General features: G+C 29.9%; 1 protein-coding gene across 1 annotated transcript in view; it reads left to right on the top strand.

The window, feature by feature from the left end:
• LOC148312427 (lachesin-like) overlaps positions 1-24,653 on the top strand; it is a 95,431-nt gene that overhangs the window by 50,116 nt on the left and 20,662 nt on the right. Inside the window, exons 2-3 of the mRNA XM_088277332.1 lie at positions 14,185-14,345; positions 23,912-24,119. Coding sequence (XP_088133458.1) covers positions 14,185-14,345; positions 23,912-24,119 — 369 coding nt within the window. The remainder of the gene's footprint in view (positions 1-14,184; positions 14,346-23,911; positions 24,120-24,653) is intronic.

Genomic DNA, 24,653 nt, shown 5'->3' on the forward strand with positions numbered 1-24,653 from the left:
TAAAATACTTATAATTGTTTACATTCCCTTACCAAAAACTAAATCCTTAATGTTATTGTGCATTTCGTAGCAACTCCAAATAACAAAACAAAACATTCAAGAAATGAAATGTAACTATAATTTTTTTCGGCTTTTAACGAGTCCTTGAATGAGATGATGTATTTCTAGGGTTCATACAATATGTACATAAATAAACGTATGTAATTTATAGGCACTTACTATCATTTATATATAAACAATTTAAATTATGACTAAGGTACGTATCATATTAATTAAACTAGGGATGAACGAGGGTAAAGGTGGTGTGAAGGGACAGTGGAAGAGAAGATGGCCGTAAGTGGGTGAAATATCGCTGGGCCCGCAGCCGAATCGTCTATTTTGTTGGAATACTAAAAGGATTTTGATATTTTGTAGGAAATATAATCATATTCGCAACAATGGCGGCCGTACTATATTTTGAGGAAGTTTTCCCGCTCAACGCGACGTAGTTCGTAATGAAAGTTTTAATTAAATTTCATAGTTTTCATAGAGCTGACTTTCACCGACACTGTTCTACACGATACAATGGACTCGTAAATTAATTATCTCGGAGTATATAAAAGTATAAAATCTTGAAAGCATCATGGACCTTAAACTAACCTGTCAAAATCACAATGAGTACAATAATGATTTAAAGACCTCCCTCGGTCAAGGGTTTTTATATAATTTAGTAATAAGAGGGTTAAAAAACATTTCCCTAATGACGGTTAATTTTTCTTCGTAAGATATTACGATATTAATTTCTAGACCTCCCTCAAAACCATTTACAGCTTCCTTTCTAAAGCTAAGAGTTGACACTTGGATTCTGAAAGATTTGTATTGTATATCGTAACCCAATAGTTTCAGCAGTCTTTTTCAAGTCTCCATGTAACTCTTGGCCTCTAGTTCAGCATTTTTTTTTGTCTATCGGCTGTTGTTACGTCACTCTACATTAATTAAGACGTAATATTTTTTTTACACATGATTTTTGTACAAAATTTCAAATATGAATAAATTTCTATGTAGTAGAAGTAACATACAGCAACACATAAGTATACATATATTTATACGCGTATACATGCGTACACATGAGTAAATACATAATAAGCGGGCACGACTGAGAATGTTCAAGGAGTGCTTTCCTCTATAAGAAATGTATCTAGTACAAGCTATATACACCCAAACATAAGTATACATACATACACGTAAACATGCATTCGTATGGGTTGTTATACATAAAAAGTATAATAAGCAGGCGTGACCGTAAATTTATAAGGAGTAATCTACTCCATAATAAATGTATAATAATAATAAAACCCTTATCTGCATCCAATGGTGCATAGGGCACTGCATAATATAAACGCAGTGTTATCTTGATCGTTTACATATGAAGGAAAGGTGATCAGCCCTCCGCTTCAGGTACCAGTCCAGGGTAATATTGAATAAATATTACAGTGAAAAAAATCACTTGTATTTATTTTACCCCCCTTGGGAATCAAACCTGGTACCTCCAGAACGGTAGCCGAGCGTGCTGACCATTACACTACGGAGGCGGATAAAATAATAAATGTATAGTATAAAGATAATCAAATAACAACAATTTAGTTTTTTCCACATCTATTTTATTTTACTAGTGACTTGGTTTCTTCGTTACCGACATCATCACACTGGGAGGTTAGACAGAATTCTATTTTTTATATACAAACATACATACAACAAGCCAGTAGTTGAAAACCATGATTCTTTATAATTTTTCCGACAAAATGAATTTATATTGAATGAATTTAAGTAGTGTATCATAATAATAATAACATATAAGTTAAAGTAAGGGTTTTAAAAATGATTTTATAAAATAAATGGATTTTTGTACGTAAATTATAATAATATATGTCTGAATCTGGAATCGTCGGTTAACAACTCCTTCTTCTACACATCTACATATCTAGTATAACTAGCATATGCCTATATAAGTATACATATCGTAATCGTACAGGAGATTGTGACCAACTAACAAAACGTAAAATGTTCAGGAGGGCCATTTAAGTCGCTTTAGCTTGGTAAGAAAATAAACATCAATGCAGTTAGTCATTTTTAACAAGTCAATAAATTATACTTCCAAGTTTCAAATCCTTTGGGATGTTTTTCAGGGCAATATTAACCTTGTAAGATATCAAATAGTCAATGATAACGTTTTTGTAAAAAATGCACTCGGTGACTTTCTCCTGTACGATTACAAAATAAACATATGTACATGCATATAGGCAAATACAAATAAGATAAAGCAGTAAGCGGATTTTACCGAGAATTATACAAAAAGAAGAGCTTTCGTTTATAAGGTACGGTCATCGACGTGGAAGATTTCAATATGCTAGGATATACAATTGAGCAAGGATACAGCCCTCTCTATCACCATTGCCATTGGTAGGTTGATTTTATTGATTGGGTGGTTGAATAATCTAATTTCTCGAGACCCGAAATAATTATCGGGAACATGGAGATGGATACTATCCTGTACAGCTGGGTTCACCGACACACGGACGGAAGAAATTCGTGACCAAATACGCATACCTTATTTTATCGAAATTTCTCGATCCAATTAAACCCATTCAAACCCAAAATAAAGTATGAAAGGAACGATCATGGATAGAATCTTCAGGAATGTAGACGTCAGTGGCGTGCATAGGGTTTAATCAGGGTAGATGGTAGGGGTGGGTAAGGATTTTTTTTTCTAAACCCACCAGTCCTAGGGAATCTTTGTCAGCTGCGCATAGAGGAACAATTTTCATTCATTCTTAAGGGATAAAATTTTAATGCAGATTAATGAGGGGGGAGGATGATGTATGGACAGAGGCTGATACTTCATCCCTACCCCCCAGGATCCCTATGCCTATTAAAAAATAATGATAAAAAACAGTATTTTTAACGAGAAATATTTATGTTTTTATAATTTACACAAATATTTCAATTTCATACTATTTCTGTGAGCCTAAGCAGATCATTATTAAAAAAGGTATCAAATTGTCAGAGGGTGGGTTCGAACGGAGAAACTCTGACTTAAAAGTCCGCGACACTAACCACGGGACCACAACCCGACGAACGTTTTACAAAATTTATGAATGGGGCATGAGTAAGGGTAAGGATATGGCAAAGTAAGCACCGGTCATATTTTTATATTTAATACGAGTAATCTTAGGTAGGCACTGCTTTTCTTCTTGAATATAATGTACGCCTCTGGTAGACGTATGCCTAGATTCAGCTCACTTTAGACGAGAAAAAGTTTCACGACATCTATGACTTCAGTCCATCTCGCATCTCTGCAATGGTGATGTTTCAAGTTGATACAAAGTACGCTTCGATCCATACCTTGCTGGGCAACACTCAGCTGATTGGCAATTTGGAGAGACAATATAAATGAATACAGGAAATATGTATCAAATACTTGTCTTTTTGACTTTTCGTTGTCAGATATCTAATCAAGCGCCGTCCATCTTAATTTCATAAAACAGCTTATCTCAGAAACTTGTTTATCTATTCCAAATGTTAGTAAATATTTCACACTTGAATTTTGCATTATAAACAAAACTTACTTAAGCTTAAACATACTAAAATAGGCCGGATTACTTGCAAGATGATTTTTGTTTTAAACGCATATCTTGGTAAAACGTAATTACTACAAATAAGATTCATGATATACAATTGGCCATTAATTATTGGCATTACTAAAGTCACTGACTTGCATAAAATTCCTTTTTAATACGCGTATATTTTTATTTATCTGACATGTATAATTAAAAATGTATTTTTTTTTTTTAAATTAAGTCTTCCAAAGTTATTAACTTGTGACCGGTAATATCTCCTTTTTACGGCAATGGCTGTGCCATCTATTGAACGCATCAGTAAGATTAAGCATTGTTTATGGTTGACAGCGTGCTTATTGACGGCTGCTATTACTAAGCATTTTCATTATTCTGGATTAAATTGTATTTTCAAAGATTTCGAATTATTTTACTGTTTCGGAAATATTTGGAAATGAAACGTATTGAAAAAATGTGGTATCTAGTTTTTTTTCCATTTTACAAGACTGAGCCACAGTAACACGTGGACAGTTGGAGTTAGTTTGTAATAAAAATGAACGCAAAGGGGTTTACATTACATTTTGTTATAGCGCGATTCTACGCGAAAATATTTATCGCCCTATTTAATTATGGTTTAAGTTTAATGAAACTCGACGTTAGATTTGGCTTTACGATTTGCGGGAGGCAAACAATTATTCTACGAAATTTTAAAGTAAAATCTTTTAAGCACGTTTTAGTTTATCTTCATTTTATTTTCTCGTTTATATTATTTTTGCCATAAACAAGTAAAACCCATTACCGCCATCATGATATCTTAATAAACCAACAAGTTTAAGTGCTCTAACACACCTGTGGGCCAAGAGAATTATTTCCTACAGGTATAGTCAACCATTGCGTAAATGAGGAGAGTGCCTTATTAATAACTCAAAATATTCGTAAACCACACACATTCTTTGAACAAGGTCCTTTAACCTTTCCCTTGCGGTGCTAAAAAACTTCGGCGTGAATGATTTAAAATATTAAAATGTAATTAAAAAACGGGAACATATGAATATTATTAAATGTTGCTTTTATTGACAATAATTGAAGTTGAAGTGTAACAATTTTGTTATTTTGTAAGTATCTGAAAACGAGAAAAAAAATACATCGCAAGTAGTCGCAATAGCTAGTGTAGCGACACGACCGCCGCAGAAGATGACCTGCGCGCTACTGGTGCTACTAAACACGCTACGACGTGCGCGTTTAAGCAAAGCAAAACGCACTGAAAAAAATATGGATGGATATTACCGCAAAGTGACTGCCGAATCAATAAATGAAAATATAGGAAAAGTTAGATGATAGTATCAAATATTTAAAAACGGATAGTAATAACGGTTGAAAAGTTATCGGATCGAATCGAACCAAATGAGTGAAGAAAGAATAGCAAAACAAATTTATGATGCGAATGTGTTTGGTAATAGAAGCAGAAGAAGACCGAGGAAAACTTGGCACGATCGAAAATTTCAAACGCTTGAAAATACTCAAGTCAGGAGTCGAAATAATAGGCGGATATATTCGTATATGAGGAGATGCATAAATGTGGAACAGGAAAAGTTTGTTCGCAAAGATAGATATGTATGGCGGTTGATTCTCTCTGCCTACCTCTGCAAGAATCAGGTTGGTGGTTAGTTAGTAAGATGTAAAAAAGGGAAAAGATGCAGTATTTTATCGTTTGTTTATTTATTCATTATGTGTATAATACGTTCCATTTGTGGCAAAGTGTATTCCTAATCAAATTTACTTTATTTATGTCAATTTTTTTAAGTTACCAAGGAGGTTTTTTTTTATTTTTCGTAACCAAAAGAATAAGGTAAAGTTTTTGTGTTCGTTAACCGAGACCTCGAACTACAAAGAAACTTAATTTAACAAAATAAGAATTTTCAACTCCAGAATGGTGCAAATTATTTACAATTTTACAAGAAATAATATTAAAAATGTAGAATACTTATGCTGCCATTAAAATCGAATTAAAAGTTCCTGAGTTTCTTGCAAATCTTCAAAGTTTAATTGCTTTAACAGAAATTCTGAATCGATTGTACAGACAATTTATTTTTAAAATAAATTAATAAATATAACTTTTTCGAGTGCGTCTTAATAACGAGTTCATCAATTTTTTAACTTTTAATTTGGAAAATATTTTGTATTTTTATGTGTAAATCCATGTTTTATTTGCACATAACTCACATACTTTTCTAATTACAGTAAAAACATTGTGATATTTTTAAAATGAGGCAAAACATGTATGTTCATAATTGTATGTTTTATTATAATTTAACTTCTTATAATATGACAACTTGTTTATAATATTTTCAGTGCTCAAATACTTGTTCACAAGTTTTAGGTTTTTTCCATTTTGGAGTTATTTTTACATTTTTTTGATATCTCAACTTACATAGATGAAGAAGAATATGAAAGTCTGGGTATTTCAGGACTTGTTACCTCTCAAAGGCTGGTAAAATTATCACTTTGCATACGTGAAACATTCACCATTCACTCAACATAGATGAAGGAGAATATGAGAGTCTGAGTATTTACACTTAATACACGGGGATTCAAAATTTTTAAGAACCGGTACGCCCTGTAGGTACTATCCCTACCCCCCTACCTATAAAAAATAGTTTTTACATTTATTCATTTATTTATTTTTTATTCAACTCATAAACAGAACATTCACATACCAACTTAGAATGCTCCAATTATAATAGTAGGCATAGATTTAAAAGTCAGTTAAAAGTAATGTAAAATGTTGAAGTGATTTTCTATCGCATTTTTTTATGTATTAAATTTTTCTATCTCCATCTGGCTCTGTGGGAGACCGGCAAGTTATAGAAAGGAAAACATTGTTAACTTATACATTTTTGAAGCATATATCTTTCACGATATTCTTTTTACTAACTGCAATAACTTAATTTTTCCACAATTTTTTTTTTCATCTTTCCAATATTTTTTCATTTCGTGAGGTTCAAATATTTTTACACTGTAGCGGACCAAGTAAACCGAGCGTGCTGCGATATCTGATCTCGATCGGAATATTGTGTGACAACAAAGGGTTAAGGACCGCTTCGGCGAACTCTAAAAATTTTAGGCACCGGTTCTAACGGACCGGTGCGAACTGGCTGAATCCCACCACTGGGTAACATTCACCATTCTACCCATGATTGACAACCATACTACTCAAATTTCGGAACATGTATATTCCTTTTAATTGTTGACACTTTCTTAGACATGTGAGTTGTCGTCACTATCTATGGTCGAGTTCAAATACCGTATGATGAAAATGATACGGAATGCATCGAAACACGTGTCACAATAGATTTAAAGAAATATTGATATTTACCAAGTAAAACTTACAGCCGAATCAATAAAATATTTTTTTTAGCAGAGAACTTTATAAATTATATGTAAGATCCCAAATTATTTTTCGTAGTAGGAGACGCCTGAAAATATGATTTTCAAATTTTATTTAAACTTTAATTTGACCAGTTATTCTACTCGAAATATTTCGAGTGTGCCCAAATATTTGTTAATCTGTGCGTTTATAAATCTGAGTTTTAGGTAGAAGCCTTTTAAAGTGGTTTTGTCGTGAAATATTTGTATTTTTTTTAATAAAACATCTGAAAATACACCTAATATTTATATGCACTTTGAAATCGAAACGTGTTAAAAAAAATAGAAAAACAGAAAAGAAAAATAGAGTATTAAAAAAAAACATTAATCGGTTAAATAATATAGGAATATTTTATGAACGCTCTTTGTCTCAGCACAGAACAAGAGAAGATAAAAATAAATGTTCCACATCACAAAGGGGGTTAAAGTTTCCTCTACGACTGCTAAAACGACCAAGAAAGAAAATAATTACAGGGTGTTCTTAACCACCTTTACTTGGAAACCGCTCATTCGTTCTTGGCAAATGTGAAGTTTATGCGGAAAAATAGCATTTAAGGCACCGACATAACTTTTAACGCCTTTATTAACTAATGTTTATTCAAGAAGTCGAATAAAAGAACAATATGGAGTTATTGGTTGAGGTGGTACGAGTAATGAATTATTAAAACGTGCTATCGTTTCCCAAAAAAAAAGATGGAAATAATACTTAAAGCTCCACGACGGACTTACAGACGAGATATTCAATAAATTACAACCTATCAAACATCTTTATGCTAATAAAATCTTTTGAACTATTATTCTTTATTTTTTATTAAGTATTATTATGTAAGTGTATTCAAAGAGTCCAAAAAAAGATTGTATACAGTCAGGGATGATTGGTTGGGATGGAACGAGTAATGGATTTCTATATATATGGTAGTTGTTATTGACCAAAAATCGATATGTAATAATGTTTGTTATTTATTAGGACATATCCTAACGTCCTTACATATACAGATTTTTTTATCCATGTTAGTACCTACTTTATTTTTTCATAAAATTGATATATCACTTAATGTCAGTCATTTCTAAAATGTTACTTTGAAATGAACATAAAAGAAATATTAAAAACTAGAGTTGATAAAAAATGTATATTTCTAACGCATTATTTTAAGTTAAATTTATGCCAAAATAAAAAGTTCACAAAACACATGTTTTAAAAGAAGATGAGGAAATCATATTTATTCCTTTGATCAGTTCATGTAATAAAATAACGACTATGTAATTAATCCACAATATATTTTATTTGACTAGTGACCGGGTTCCATCGTTACCGACATCACTAGACTGGCTAGAGAAAAAAATGTTATATACACAAAAAATATAAAATCACAATATTAAACCCCTGCTTTGTTGTGTATAAAACATAAAATTTTGTCTAGCCTCCCACCAGTGTGATGATGTTGGTAACGATTAAACCTGGTCACTGGTCAAATACAATATAGTGGAAAAAAACATTATATTTATTATTTTATGATTTAAAATGTAGTTCCACCAAGTAATATCAGTAGAAAACTTAAATTCAATCTGTTTGTGTAGAAAATGCATCAGAATGCTTGCGTTTTCATGGCTGAAATTATCATCAATTTTGATAATTGGAATCACTTTACTTAGACGAATAAAGTTGCGGAAATTCCCAAATGAGTTCATCATCCATTTTGCGCAAACATCGAAGCTTACTGCGCTGTGATTGCTACTGCCGAGCAAATAGCGCAGTTTATTTGCACGCGCACTGTTTCATGTGAATACAAGGATGTCCAATCAAGTAATGCTTTTAGTCGAAATAAGTTTAAACATACCCAAAATAACTTCATTTTGAAATGATTACAAGTTAAACTTTTACCAATAAGTGGTAAGAAAGTTAAACATAAATTTTGTATATTAAAAGCATTGATATCTTTGTGGGTATGGTAATAAAACACTCTCCTTATCATCCATTGTTTACTTTGTGTAATACTTATTTTATAAACACTTTTTTGAGACTAACGGTTTCGGAAGATTATTCAATCATCAGTTCATTAAGATAAAATTATTACGATTTGAAACAAATGAATCACAATGGAATATTTTCAAAAGTTTTGAAAATATTCCCAGTGTGATTCATTTGTCGTCTTTATCTCAGACATTTTTTTAGTACCTACCCACTAGATGACTTAGACTTTGACTGACTTGGAGTGTGAGATTTTATTTAAATTATGGTATGTAAATGTCAAGTCAATCAAAATAGTTAAAATATTAATAATAAAAAAGGTAGAAAAGCAAGTATATAGTTAAACGTTTTCACCAATAAGGTTATCAAATAAAATATTAAAATAACAATCATAACAATATGTGAATGAATCATGAACACACAAGTAAGTTTAATTAATCCGGAGTAGGAATCAGTTAAACTTTCTTCAAAAAATTCATTCACAGATCACATAAAAGTAAATTAATTATAAGAACTTAATATAGAAACAATGATTATGATCAAAATTAGTTCCGTGAGGTACAACATCTAGTCGAAAAGCCTTTTTTTACTAGTAGCTCAAAATTGGGGGTTCATATAATTTCTTGAGACGAAACATTTTCGTAATCGGTTTCATGAAAATAATTAAAGTCCTTGAAACCGTCACTTAGAATACTAACATATCTGTGCACGAATGCTTTTACGTAATAATTTATCATCACAGGAATAAAAGAAAATCCGATATTTTTTGTTTAACTAAAAATAAAGTGTGTGTCAGAAACATCCAGCTGGTGTTATTTATAAAGTTTCATTAGCCAGTAGGCTGATGTTGTATTGAATGCAATTTGTTACTTACCCGAACAGTATTTTATACCCGGAATATAATGGACGTACCGAAATGCGAACGTTAAACAAGCAAAATTATCGAATTTGGTGCACACTGTTATAGTTAATTACCATGTATACAACAATCCGAAAGGTTGCAAACGAAATAAATTAATGTCCTGCTTGATTATGTTCTCCCGGTATCGCAATTAATAATTTAATTTATACGATAATAGGCTGATATTTTTAGAATATTTAATTATATTACTCTAGAAGCAGATTGGAAATTACACCAATCTTTTGTAAAAATTACCACATTAAAAACATGTACAATACCACTAAATGAGTTTTATTTCATTACACATAACTAGTTCAGAAAACTAAAGATGTTTTCATCTACAGGTGGAAAGTAAAACATATTAAATAAATTGAATTAAGAGTAGAAATATCACTAATCGATATTTTTATGTTTTACTTTTTACCTGTAGATGAAAACATCTGTAGTTTTCAAAACTATTCTAGTGTAATGAAATAAAACTTAATATGTGGTATTTTACTAGTTATTTCTTAAATAATCAACATGTTAATGCCGAATCAATAAATAATATAAAAGTCCATAAGTGGAAGAGTACATTTACCAAAAAGACGACATAATAAATAAAAATTAAAAATTCGTGGAAACAAAAAATTTCATGTACATTCATCGATTTTTCATTTGATAAATCCATTTGTGCTTTACAGGAAAATAATTGATCTTAAAACATTATTCGTCGACCTCAAATATCCATAAAAAGTTAAATATTGATTAATCATTACCAAAATAAAACGCAAATTTTTATGGTAGAAATAGTAGTACGTAGGTACATATATTTATCAAGTAAAACATAAATTCAAAATAGATTGATTCCACAAAGTGTCTCCCTTATCAATTAATAAAACATGATTATTGATCGACTTTTAACAGAATTTAACATTATTTTGGAAAAAAATATACCAATCAACTGATATTTTTTGTATTATCCTGTGAAAATTCTCGTTAGTATGTCAATTTTGAAATTAAAACTATTAACGTAATACGCTTTATAAAATGAGTTCAATGCCTCTTCTAGTATTGATGTCAAACACCAAATATCAGTGGCTTTACAAAATTATATTGTTGCAATGTTATACTCTGCATAGAAAACGATTTTGTTTCAAGAGTATATTAATGCGAATATATATAAGTAATGAATTGAATTAATTTTTAATTGCAAATTTTTTGGACCATAGATGTTGGCCATTATATTTAATAAAAACAAAATAAGTTTTCGAATAATGCATGGTTTAAAAAATAAAGTAAGAGTTGACTAAGAGAAAGGAAAATAATTAATTTTGTAAAAATTGACTGACCTGTTCAGTTGATTTGCTTGTAGAAATATTTGTAGATCTTTCGGTAACAAAATGAGCACTTTTTACAATACAAGATGATACACATACACACTCACATTGAAATGATAGTGATAGGGTCAAATGAACCTTATTTCTCAGGCTTACTTCCCCAACCAAAGACACGTGAACACTGGTAAACACTGACCGCTAACTTGTTGTTGTTGAGGGTATTTTCGGGAAAGGTTAATGAGAGGAAGGGTGGCAATACTCTGTGATAGGCCTCATCAAAAGTAAATAAGTATGCATGTAAAAAAATATATATTTCGCTCACTCCTTTCAACTACGTCATATACCAAAAAACATGATTTTTCAGGAGATCGTTTTTAAATTTAAACAAATAGTAAAATGTAATAAAAATAAAAAGCCACGTATTGAACTTTTTACTGTGCAACAGATTATTCTAGGCAAAACTTGAATGTTTTTTCTCCATTTGAAAAATATTTTGTATACTTAAAAAAAATAATTAAACTGTACCTTTTCTTCAAAATGCAAAAACAACACCTTCTGCCTTATAGCGGGTAAATATTACGTTAAAAATATGCCGCTTTTGCTGGGATATAGTACATTTTCTGGGCACTCCAAAAACATGCATTGAAACTGAAACTGATTTATATATATGTATATATATATATACATATATATATATATATATATATATATATATATATATATATATATATATATATATATATATATATATATATATATATATATATATATATATATATATATATATATATATATACATATATATATATATATATATATATATATATTTATATATATATATACATATATATATATATATATATATATATATATATATATATATATATATATATATATATATATATATATATATATATATATATATATATATATATATATATATATAATATATATATATATATATATATATATATATATATATATATATATATATATATATATATATATATATATATATATACATATATATATATATATATATATATATATATATATATATATATTTATATATATATAAATATAAACACATATCGCTCACTCCTTTCAAGAACGTCATAAATAAAAAAATCGTAAATTTTCAGTTGTACATACATGAACGGAATGCCCAAAAAATATACTATATCCCAGCAATCTAAAATATTTTTCGAATGGAGAAAAAACCTTCAGATTTTACCTAAAAATATCTAATGCACAGTAAAAAGTTCAATAAATTGCTTGATATTTATTTTTAATACATTGTGTTATATTTTGAAACTTTAAAAACTTTCTCCTGAAAAATCAAGTTTTCTGATTTATGACGTTCTTGAAAGGAGTGAGCGATATGTAGATTGAGATCCAAAGCAGCGCATTCTTTAAAATGGGGAAACTCTGTAACTGATAATATATTTTTATTTAGTAATACATATAATCAAATAGAATTTTAACTGAAAGAGTATCTTCGTTTATCTAGAAATGATTTATAATTTGTCGACATATATTTTCTTTAGTTCTAAGGCTTTGTAATGTACTTTTTTTGGTAATACAAATAATCGAAATACAATACGAAAAACACACGGACATTTATAAGAGATAATATTTTTTGCGTAGACACTCAAAAAAATAATGTTTATATTTATTTTTCAAAACAAACTTAATAAAGGCTTTAAAATTGTACTTTAAATCCATACATATACATTTATTGTCTAACGGTTCTTTTTAAAAATACTCTTATTTTTATTTTTAAACGTTTTTGTGTGGGAAGGGTTATGTTTTTATACATAAATATTACCTATTCCTCTCGCCTCAAAGATTTCATAATATCTTGTTTTATTTACTTTTGTTTCGAAATACGTTCTATTTTTGGGATCATATTGTAATGTACGAGTCTGTATAAGACCTTAAAAGGAACACATAAAAAAAATTCAGTAATTGATATACTGATAAAAAGATGTATGTGCATAAAAAAATCATAAAAATGTGAAACTAAGTAATCAATACATATATTTTGATATTAAAAACATTGTTAACATTGTGGTATGGCACCCTTTGTATTTTTTATATCTGAAGTCCATGATTTTAATACACCAATAGGTATAGAAATTTATATGTAAATTAAACTGGTCTTTGTTAAGATAATCTAGAAAAATTAGAAATAAGTAGCAATTAATAAAGACTAACCCATTATAAATAACCAACTAAATCCAACTTCAAGTCCACTTTTAAAAATATTCCCACTTTCATTCATTTTTCATCTTTTTCCATTTCAAAATTTTATTTTTGAAATAATGTCAGACCGTAATAATTTCATTTTACCACATTTTAAGTGTGTCCTAATACTTGTTCACAAATCTGGATTATCTCAAATTAAAGGAGTGTTTTTCATGTTATTTTTTGACATCTCATCAAAGATGAAGAAGAATATGGAAGTCATCTCACCAATAGCTGCCTCTAGTGAAGTTCTAGCGATTCAAGAACAATGTTTCAAAATGGGTTCATATACTCGTATATAGAACTTCCAAGAAAATGAGTAGTGTGGTTGTCAATAATAGGTAGAATTGGTGAATGTTTTACATGTGTAAAGTGCTGACTTAAACCAGCCTATGACGGTCGTCAGCCCCGTAAATGTCCAGACTTCCATATTCTTCTTCTTCTTTGATGAGATGTCAAAAAAAAAATCAATTTAATTACCCTATTATTACGAAACCGGTACTCACGAATTAGTTTATTAAGTGGTATTACACAAAGTGAACAATGAATGATAAGGAGAGTGTTAAATTAATGAGTTGTTATCAGAGTTGCTTGCAACGATTCTGATAGAAAAGAACAGCTTACAAAAAGCCCATGTAAAGTATCTTTCAGTCATAGATTTAATTATTGAACAAAATAACTTAAATTTAATATTAAAGCCACCAATTACCTTCATTGTTTTTTTTTCAGTTGACGTCAGACCAACTAGTAGTGGGAGCATCACGTCAGCATCAACTGTGACGACTGGGGAAATAGACCCTGACTTTGTTGGACCACTACAAAACGTCACCGTCGCAGTAGGTAGAGAAGCTGTCCTCAGCTGTTCTGTTACAGACCTTGGATCATATAGGGTAAGAGAACTTGCTTCACTTGTATATGTTATATTAAATTAAAAATATTTTTTTTGTAATATCGTAGTGTAATGGTCAGCATGCTTGCCTACCGTTCTGGAGGTCCCGGGTTCGATTCCCAGGGGGGTTTAATAAATATAAGTGATTTTTCACTCTAATATTTATTCAATATTACACTGGACTGATACCTGAAGTGGAGGGCTGATCACCTTTCCTTCATGTGTAATCGATCGACATAACATTGCGTTTATATGAAGCAGTGTCCTATGCACCATTGGGGTGCGGTAAGGGATTTATTATCATTATTATTAATTATATCGTAAATAGTTCCTAAGTGGAGCAAAATGTCCGCCTCCATGGTGTAATGGTTAGCGTGTTTAGCTACCGTGCCGTAAGTCCCTCGCTCAATTTCCAGCAGGGGTGGACAAAAATATCAGTGATTTTACACTCTTATTAATATTACCCACATCATTTTATATTACACTAATAATTATACATATATCCCCTTTAAGCTTTTTTGCACTGTTATTAATATAACGCACTCTATTTAATATTAATCTGAAGCGCAGGAGTGATCATATTGCCTTCACGTAAGTAACGATCAAGAACAAACTGCGGTAATACGATGCAGTGCCCTATTTACCATTGGGTGACGATAAGGGTAACATAATAGATGAAGTCAACGGCCCCTATGTAAAGTACTCTATCTGCAAATCTGTTACTTTACAGGAGAGAGCTCAGAAGATTTTTTCATCACATTTATTTTTATTAATTGACGGTTTTATTTGAAATTCTAAAGTAGTATTAAACATTAAAAAACACGATAAAATAATATATTTAATCGTTTTAAAACTTTATGTTTTGTCTAAATTAATTAGTTAGCGTTTTAGAAGTTTAGTTCATTTCGAAAATTCAATGTATATAGTGTCTTATACGCATGAAATCTAGGCGTAATTTATATTTTATATATATATAAATATTTTTTATTTTTATATTTGTAGATAACGGTCAGTTGATAACATACACCAAATATCTCAAAATTGACAAAAATGTTACAACACTTTACGTAGGGCACGTCGAAGTGGAGCGAAACCCAAAATTTGCGAAGAAAAATTTAGACAGAATCAAAATACTGGAATGTATGCCAACAATTACTGTCTCATTTCGATCGTTTATCACATGTATTGTTTGGCCGAAGTATCTCGGAACTATTACTAGAGCCAAGTTTAAGCAATAAATAAACATGAAATTCTAAATACACATCTCTGGTTGAATTGGCTCGAAAGCACCTACATGGTAAGCTGAAAATTATAGCATATTATGAGAATACGATCGATTGGCGATAACGTTTTATTGTTTGTATTATGTATATTAAAAGCTTTGATAACTTTGTGATATGGTAATAATACACTCCTTATCATTCATTGTTTACTTTGTGTAACACCAAAAAAAGTTGTATTTCACAAAGTGAACAATGGATGATAAGGATAGTGTTTTATTGTTTGAACTACATATACTGAAGACGTTACATGTGGCATAAATACATTAATGTTTCAAAAAACGTAAAATTAATTTAAATTACATTTTTGACATCTCATAGAGTTTGGAGGAAGAAGAATTTAGAAGTCAAGGTATTTACAGGGTTTATGACCTATCATAGTCGGTTTAAATGATCACATAACATACGTGCAATACGTATATCCACCATTCTACCCATGATATGCAACCATACTACTATTTTTTTTGGAACTCATTCCTAAAAACATAAAATAAGTGGGGAAACCCAGAAGTATTAACAAGTATTTGACCGCATACAAAATATTTTGAATAAATTAATATGTACCAGTTATACCCGACCACGCATGGCTGTGATTAAGTTTGGTTAAATGAAAATGAAATAAAAATAGAACGCACACTTAACTTAGAGAGACTTAAGATTTTGAACTAACGAACATTTATATTTTTACATTTCTACCAAAATTCTTTTTTGAGATAAATTTTTGCCATATCAAGTTACGAACAAAAAGACTTAAAACACTTTTTTGTTAAGAAAATGTATTTAAATAAAATCGCGTGCTAATTTCTTGAAGAAAACTTTTCAGATAGCAAAATGTAGCATTTTTAATGCAACACGAAGGTTTTAAATTTATATTCTGTTTTGTATTAGTGTTCAGTGAAAGAAATATTACTCTGCAAACTTTTTATTACGGCATCAAAATTTATTGTCTTTTTTTTAATTTTTAAATTTAATACGAAAATAAGGTTCAGGTTGCATATCATTCAAGTTTCTCACAAAGTGATATTTGATTACAATTTTATAATTTGGCAACCATCCAAAAGAGGATGTACGATAAATTGACTTAAGGGTATAATTATTTCCGTGACCCAGCTTGTGATTTCGATTACTCAATTTGTTTTAAAAATCTATTTAATTCATTAGTATGACGATAATCCATTCAAGCCCCAATAAATCCACCTGCATTAAGATATCAATTTTAAAATAAGAAAATTTGTATTAAAAAAAAACATATATTTAGTAAAAATATTATTTTTTGACATCTCATCAAAGATGAAGAAGAATATGGAAGTCTTGGCATTTACGGGGCTGTTTTAACTGATAACTTAACGTTTAACATTCAGCAATTCTACCCATTATTGACAATCACACAACTCAAATTCTGGGATGTTCTTTATATATGAACCGATTTTGAAACCTTGTTCTTGAATCACTAGAACTTCACTAGAGACAGCTATCGGTGAGATGTAACGAAGCTTTTTTATTAAGCAGAAAAAAAAATTAAATGTTAGAAATGTTTACTAAAAATGTTCAAACATATTTTATTTTGCATATTAAAAGCATTGTAATCATCGTGGTATGGTAATATAATACTCTCCTTATCATTCATCGTTCGCTTTGTATAATACCAAAGTAATTTTTTACACAAAGTATAACCAAAGTATTATTTTTAAAGTGGTATTACAGAAAGTGAACGATGAATGATAAGGAGAGTGTTGTATTTTATTTCGCTTTCTTAGACATGTTATGATTAAAAAAAATCCTTTTAAAGGAGGGACGTGTCTTCTTTTTTTCAGAATGTTTCAAAAATGGGTTAGACAAGTGACATTGAATGTCCCCGACGTACGACAATTTGATTTCTCTTGTTTTTTCTTACAATAAAATTCAAAAAAATTCTCCCGGTTTACCGACATTTCCTTTATACCACTCAAAGAAAACAATTCCTCGTCATCTGTCTCATCAATGATATCAATTTCATTGAAAAATATGGTCTTCAGGTCGACCAAAAATCGCATGTCGCTCACTCCTTTCAAGAACGTCATAAATCGAAAATCGTCAATTTTCGGTTATGCATGTTTTTGGAATGCCCAGAAAATGTACTATATCCCAGCAAAAGAGGCATATTTTTAAATTAATATTTACCCGCTACAGGGCAGAAAATGTTGTTTTCGCATTTTGAAGAAAATGTATTGTTTAATATATTTTTTTAAAATATCAAATGTTTTTCAAATGGAGAAAAAACCTTCAGATTTTACCTTAAAAGATATGTTGCACAGTAAATTGTTCAATAAGAGGCTTGATATTTATTTTTAATGCATTGTGTTATATTTTAAAACATTAAAAACGTTCTCCTGAAAAATCAAGTTTTTTGATTTATGACGTTCTTGAAAGGAATGAGCGATGTGTTAGACATTTTTTGTAGTTTCGAGTGTGTACATGGTGCTATGGTGGTGAAGGGTAGTATTGTTTGCATGCTGTGTTAGTGATTGCCCTGACGAAGAGACGGGTACGTCTCGAAACCGGTAGACAAAAAATCTCGGTGAGTGGTTGTATACCATATTATTAACATTTTTGTAAAAAAATATATAAGGAAAAATATGTATCCTGCTACAGTCAATTCCTCAAGTTGTTCATTGATTAGCTAGTTTTCATTTAAATCTCTCACACCTTTTTCCAAACCCATACACATTTAAAAATTAAGTTGGCATAATAATTAGTTATGGTAGCCAATTTATTTAAAAACAGTTTTTAGTTACTAAAATACCCTTTTTTAACCTACATATAAATAAAAAAAAAATAATTCATAGGGTAAATGGCATTTAGGCGACTGCAATTTACGATGAAAAAAGATGACTTCAAAATTACTGACTGTCGTTTATTCTTTTGATACACAATTTAAATCATTGAAATATTTTATTTGAATTTTACTACGTGAAAAGCATTTTTTCCTTTAATCGATTTTAACTTTTCAATTGATCTATTTAGCATATTAAAATAAAATTCAAAAGTATCTATTTTTTGTTTATAAGACGAATAACAATGCACCGTTTACGTGAGAATTCACTTTTTTGTATATTTACATTAATTTTAATATTAAAATGATAAAACTACATGCTAACTTTCACATTAAAATAAAAATAAAATTTAAATGATTATTTCATAATATTATAAAATAGTGGTTTCACCAACTTAATATTTAATTGAAAATAGATGGATTTTATCAAAGTGACTCAATTTTGAATCAATTAATGAAATGTATTTTCGAATGTCTTCTGACACTTTTGCACCCTACTTATTCGATGATAATTAATTATAGTGTAAATATGTAAAATTCAAGTTATACATTAAAAATTGTTTTTATTGTCATATTTCCACTCAGTTTCCATTCCCTTTTTATGGGGAAGGGATAATACCTGCATAAAATAAAACACGTTTTACACACCTCAATAAATATGATCGCGCTCAGGCTGCCTGGCGCATGCAATTCCTCTGGAGGCATTTGGAATCGGCGTTACAATGGGACAAAATTCTACAAAGAATATGACGTCTCGTATCACGGGTGAAATTTGTTTGCAAGAGTAGGGTTACCACATCAAAGAATTATCGGAATTATAAATGATAATAAAGTCACAAACAATTCTTGCTACTGATAAAAAAAATCACAAATATTCCTCTAACATTTTGAGTTTGTGTCAAAATGAGTCCTTTTGTTATTGTTTTGTCAACATATCATAAAATACATTTTACAAGTTTATTTATATATATTAAACGTATTTTCAAAATGAAATAGCTACTTTCAAGCCGAATTAATTTGTATTTATTCAAGATATGTTATGTACTTTCTTAAGTAGTTACTTCTCTTCGTTAAAACCTTAATGTCCATTATTATATCATTTCTTCTATGAGTCATCTCTTTTAATCCACAACTCCTTACCTGGTCCGACTCTCTATGTATTTTTTTTATTAAATGATAGTTTGAAAATTTTATGTCAAATAATGATTCAAACAGTTATTATGATTCATACCCTTAAAATATTCTTCTTTTATCTACGATCATTTTCTACCCAATAATCTGAACAATACCTCATGGTTCCAAAATGGACCATTTTTACTAGACATGTGGTTGCTTGGTTGAAAGATATTAGCCCGCCAATGAACAAATATTGTACGTTCTTATTATTGTTTTCCTTAGTCGTATCCAATGGACAACGCATCGTTTAGAAGCAACGTTATATGATAATCCTAAAATACATGAAGGAAAAGTGCAGTATTAAGGTGATTGTTAATTATACGAAGACAAGATGATCAGTATTTTACTTCAGGTACCAATCCTGTGTAATATTAAATAAATATTTCAATTTAAAATCACTAATATTTTTTTGACCCGGCACCTCCAATTCAGTAGCCAACGTATTGACCACTAACAACACTATAGAGTCTGAGAAAATAAATAAATATTGTGCTTATATATAAGACAAGAAAAAAATTATGATCAAGAAATTTCATAAATAATAATTTGATATGATTTTGTTTTGAATCTGCTCATTTATTTAGATTCCTGATTTGAAAATGAAGATTGGATACCCTATATTACATAGAAACAGGAGAATATGCCTAGAATATGTAGAATACCTTGTCTTTATGATTGCGCCGGCTCGTGTTGTAAATATTTCGTTTTCGACGTTCTTCCATTTCTATCACATCTCCCTCTAAAATACCTCCATTTCATATTCCATTCGTTCGTTTATTTCTAAACCAATTCTTACCGAATTTCATTCCTTTTCTAGTGCCTTTATGTCGCATTCACTATTGAAAAATGAATGTCGTGCCCGCGAATTTGCTTTATTGACCCTATAGTAAAATCCAGCTGTTTTCTTTTAACCATTTTACTTTTCTTATCATGGAATGGTAATTTATGCATGATGGAAACGTATCCACATTCTCAGAAATGTTGGAATATATGTAATGTATGTTTTTGTATGAAAATCGAAACCACTCAAATTTTGGGCCCTTTTCGACATTCAAGTGTTGTTTTATTATACGAAATGGAAATAGGTATCGAAAAAAATCGAAAAATGTTGAAGTGGTTATTGTTATTTCTGACTACGTCTTGCAAACAGGACAGAATATTGTGTCGTTTAAATATGTAGATTGAACTTGAACAAAAAATGAAAATATATTAAAATTTTCGTATTTTAAAAATGTTAATGTATCAAAATTTTCGTATTTTTATACATATGTATTTAATGATTAAAGAAAACACTTCGTTTTTTACCACTTGAGTTTTATTATAGACTATATGTTTCAGAAGTTAAACTTCCATCATTCAGGTCTGTATAATAACTAAAATATAAAATATAAAATTGTTCTATAAATAAGGAGAGGGGAAAGTAAGGGGAAGGGGTTAGTCAAAGAACGGAGTTTGAAAACAAAGGAAAAATGGAGAGCAATGGGGAAGAATTGAAACAATATATTATTTAATAAATTATTACTAGAATTCAGGTTTTTTTGTATTTCTAAATTTTCAAGATAATTCATAATTTGGCCTTTATATGGAACAAGGTGTAATAATTTTAATTTATGAGAGTGAAATGAGTGATTAGTATCTATTATATGATTTGCAAATTCCGAAAAATAATTACTAACAAGACCGCTATGAAACGAAGTGTTTTCTTTAATCATTGTAACATGTCTTACCACAATGTTAATGCCGAAACAATAAATAAAACATATGTTTTTACATTTTCTAAGATAAGTTATTTTATTTACTTTAAAACCCTTAAAATTCACGTTAAAATTCAACTTCGCAATGACAAATCTGTATTAAAAAGTTTTTTTAACGACTGTAATTATGTATTCTATAGCCATTAAGTCAAACAATCATTTGTTTTCGCTCTATACCAAATGAACTTAAAATTAATGTATCAACGTAACTATAATTTATCATCAATTTGCATAAAAAGTTTTTTTATGGTTCCATTCGTTCAATAAACGTTGACAGTTGGTTTATTTTTGGCAAAAATAATTTACATCTTTTAAAAAGATATTCAAATAATATCAGACAGAAATGTATCGTTTTCAAAGACACGCAATAACTATGCTGACAAATGAGAAAATTGAAACGATGATAGATCAAAGATAAGTGACATAACACGATTGATTTTTTTATGTGATAAATAATCGTTTACAATTTTCACAGAAAATACACTTTACGCCACTTTTAATAGAATTTTCACCACTGTGGAATATTTTTATTGATACCTTGTAATAATGCTGCATAAAAGCATTGCTTAAATCAGCTTTCAAAAGGTCGAAAGTCGTATAAACTCGTACATATACCTAGCTTTCATATTTTCATCTTAATGACTTATTTATCATTCTTAAGATATCAATCAACTTAACTAATGATATGAGTTGTATAAATATTAAATTTATGAGGAAAAATGTTCCTCAATTCCAGAATAATAATCAAAATATCCTGAAATGACCATCTCAGATTGATTAAAGATTGACATTCTTTTCTCCATAGATATAAATACCCTTTCCTTAAAAAAAATAATTAAACGTCCAAAGAGTGATAAATTAAAATTTATTACAATTTATTATTTGAAGGTACCACAATTAGAAAACTTAAAAAATAAACCAGTCTTTTTCAAGGAAAAGAGGAAAAAAGATTTGTTCATCATTATCATAATTAAAATCTCATAATTGATTCGACTGTCACTCTGTGGTATAACCTATCCATTTTTATTTAATTTTTTCTTAGTATATACCACTTTCTATGAAAAGTGGTGTTCATCGTGTAAAATATACATTATAAATCATTTAAAACATTAAAATCATAAAGATCCTTCATTTATCAGTAAATTTCTAGAGGACGATACATTTTTGCCTCTTAAAGTCCGAGAAATGCATGACACTCCGTATTTGGAAACACATTATGACTCCGGTATTGGAAAATCTCCCCGTACGTTAAATTAAATAAATAGATAAAATTCTCGAAAACAATAAATAAAACTTTATATGCGTATAAAACGATCTCATTTCAATATAAAACGTTAGATTATTCCCTCCAATAAATTGTATTTCAATTCAATTTACAATTTTGTGCCGTAATTTTCAATTTTCCACTATACGAGATGTTCACTTCACATAGAAGACACGAATCTGAAGGATATTTATATATTTTGTTAAACGTTGTGTAACATTGACAAATTGTAGGCATATCTACGAGAAATATATGTCAATTTTAATAAACTAAAATATGTTTTTCACCAAAAATGTATTCTATTTTCAATATTTGGAAATATAGCTTGAACTGACATACAACGAGAACTTATTTAGATACCTGGCAGCACACATAATTTGGATATAACGATTTTAGTTTTAATAATTCATAACTTTTTGAGGTTTTATAAAGAAACATATTTGTTTTTAATGTAAGTTTTACTTGATAAATTCAAATCTATTATGATATGTGTTTTGATGCATTTCGCATCATTTTTAAAAGCATGCAATCATTAATGTATCGAAGTGAAGCATAGAATTGGCATTTTAAAGGCAAAATTAGACTGAATTCAGTCAAAATACTATCCCTCAGACGAAAATGCTACGAAACAATGAATGATAGATGTACAAGCAATTATAAAATTAAAAAAAGGCATGTTGAGGTGGTTTGGATACGTGAAAAGAATGAGTGAAAAAAAATAATGAAGCCTATGCAAACAGGAACAGAGGAGTTCCGAGGAAAATCATGATATCTACTTATCGCTTACTCCTTCAACAACGACATAAATAAAAAAACTTGATTTTAGGAGATCGTTTTTAAAGTTTAAGAATATAATAACATGTTTTAAAAATAAATATCAAGCCATTTTTTGAACTTTTTACTGTGCAACAGATGTTTTTAGGTAAAACCTAAATGTTTTTTCTCCATTTGAAAAATATTTAGTTAATTTAAAAAAATAATTAAACAATACCTTTTCTTCAAAATGCAAAAACAACACTTTCTGCCCTGCAGCGGGTATATATTAAGTTAAAAATATGCCTCTTTTGCTGGGATATAGTACATTTTCTGGGCATTTCGAAAACATGCATAACTGAAAATTGACGATTTTTTTTTACATATGACGTTGAAAGGAGTGATAGATATGTCGAATACTTGTAAGTTGTCAGGTCAGGAGTCGGTAGTTAGTTTGCTAGTTTAAATTTTGATTTTATTATATAATTTTTCATTTATATAAAATACATTTACATAAACATTTCTCAGGTCGGGTGGATGAAAGCTGAAGACCAGACAATCCTCACTCTGCACACAAAGGTCGTGACCCACAACTCCAGGATTTCCGTCTCTCAGGACGGCCCCGGCACTTGGCAGCTGCGGATCAGGCAGCTGAGAGAGAGTGACCGCGGCTGCTACATGTGCCAGATCAACACCAGCACTATGAAGAAGCAACTTGGATGTATCGACGTCCACGGTAGGTCCAACTCGTTTGAAATCAACATCACCAATTTAAATTTAGGATGCACAATTACCGTTAGATGAGTTCTCTGTCCGCTTCCGTAATGTAATGCTTATCACGCTTTCCTACAGTACTGGAGTCCCGGGTTCAATTCGTAGGACGGGGTCAAATAAATGATGGTGATTTTTTCACTCTACAACATTACCTGAAGCGGAGGGGTGATCACCTTTCTTTTATGTGTTAACAATCAAGATAACACTGCGTTTATTGCTGGCTGCGTGTATTGATGGTGCGTAATGCTGTGCCTTACGCACCATCGGGTACGGATAAGTGTTTGGTAACATTCTCCTAACCGTTTTTCCAAGATCTAAGACAGAAGCATCTAAGCTTCCTGACACACCTCACTTACAAAGCGATTTTATTTTGTGAACTAAATGGCTCTGACAATCCTTTAACATCCTTAAACTAATATTCATTACAGTTTATATTCAAACCCGTAGAAAGAAGCATGTGTGGCTTCCAAAATTAGTCGTTAAAAATAAAATATTC

This window comes from Brachycentrus maculatus, unplaced genomic scaffold (genome assembly GCF_059751285.1).
Source record: "Brachycentrus maculatus isolate JH-2025_06_01 unplaced genomic scaffold, ASM5975128v1 h1tg000041l, whole genome shotgun sequence".
NCBI lineage: Eukaryota > Metazoa > Arthropoda > Insecta > Trichoptera > Brachycentridae > Brachycentrus > Brachycentrus maculatus.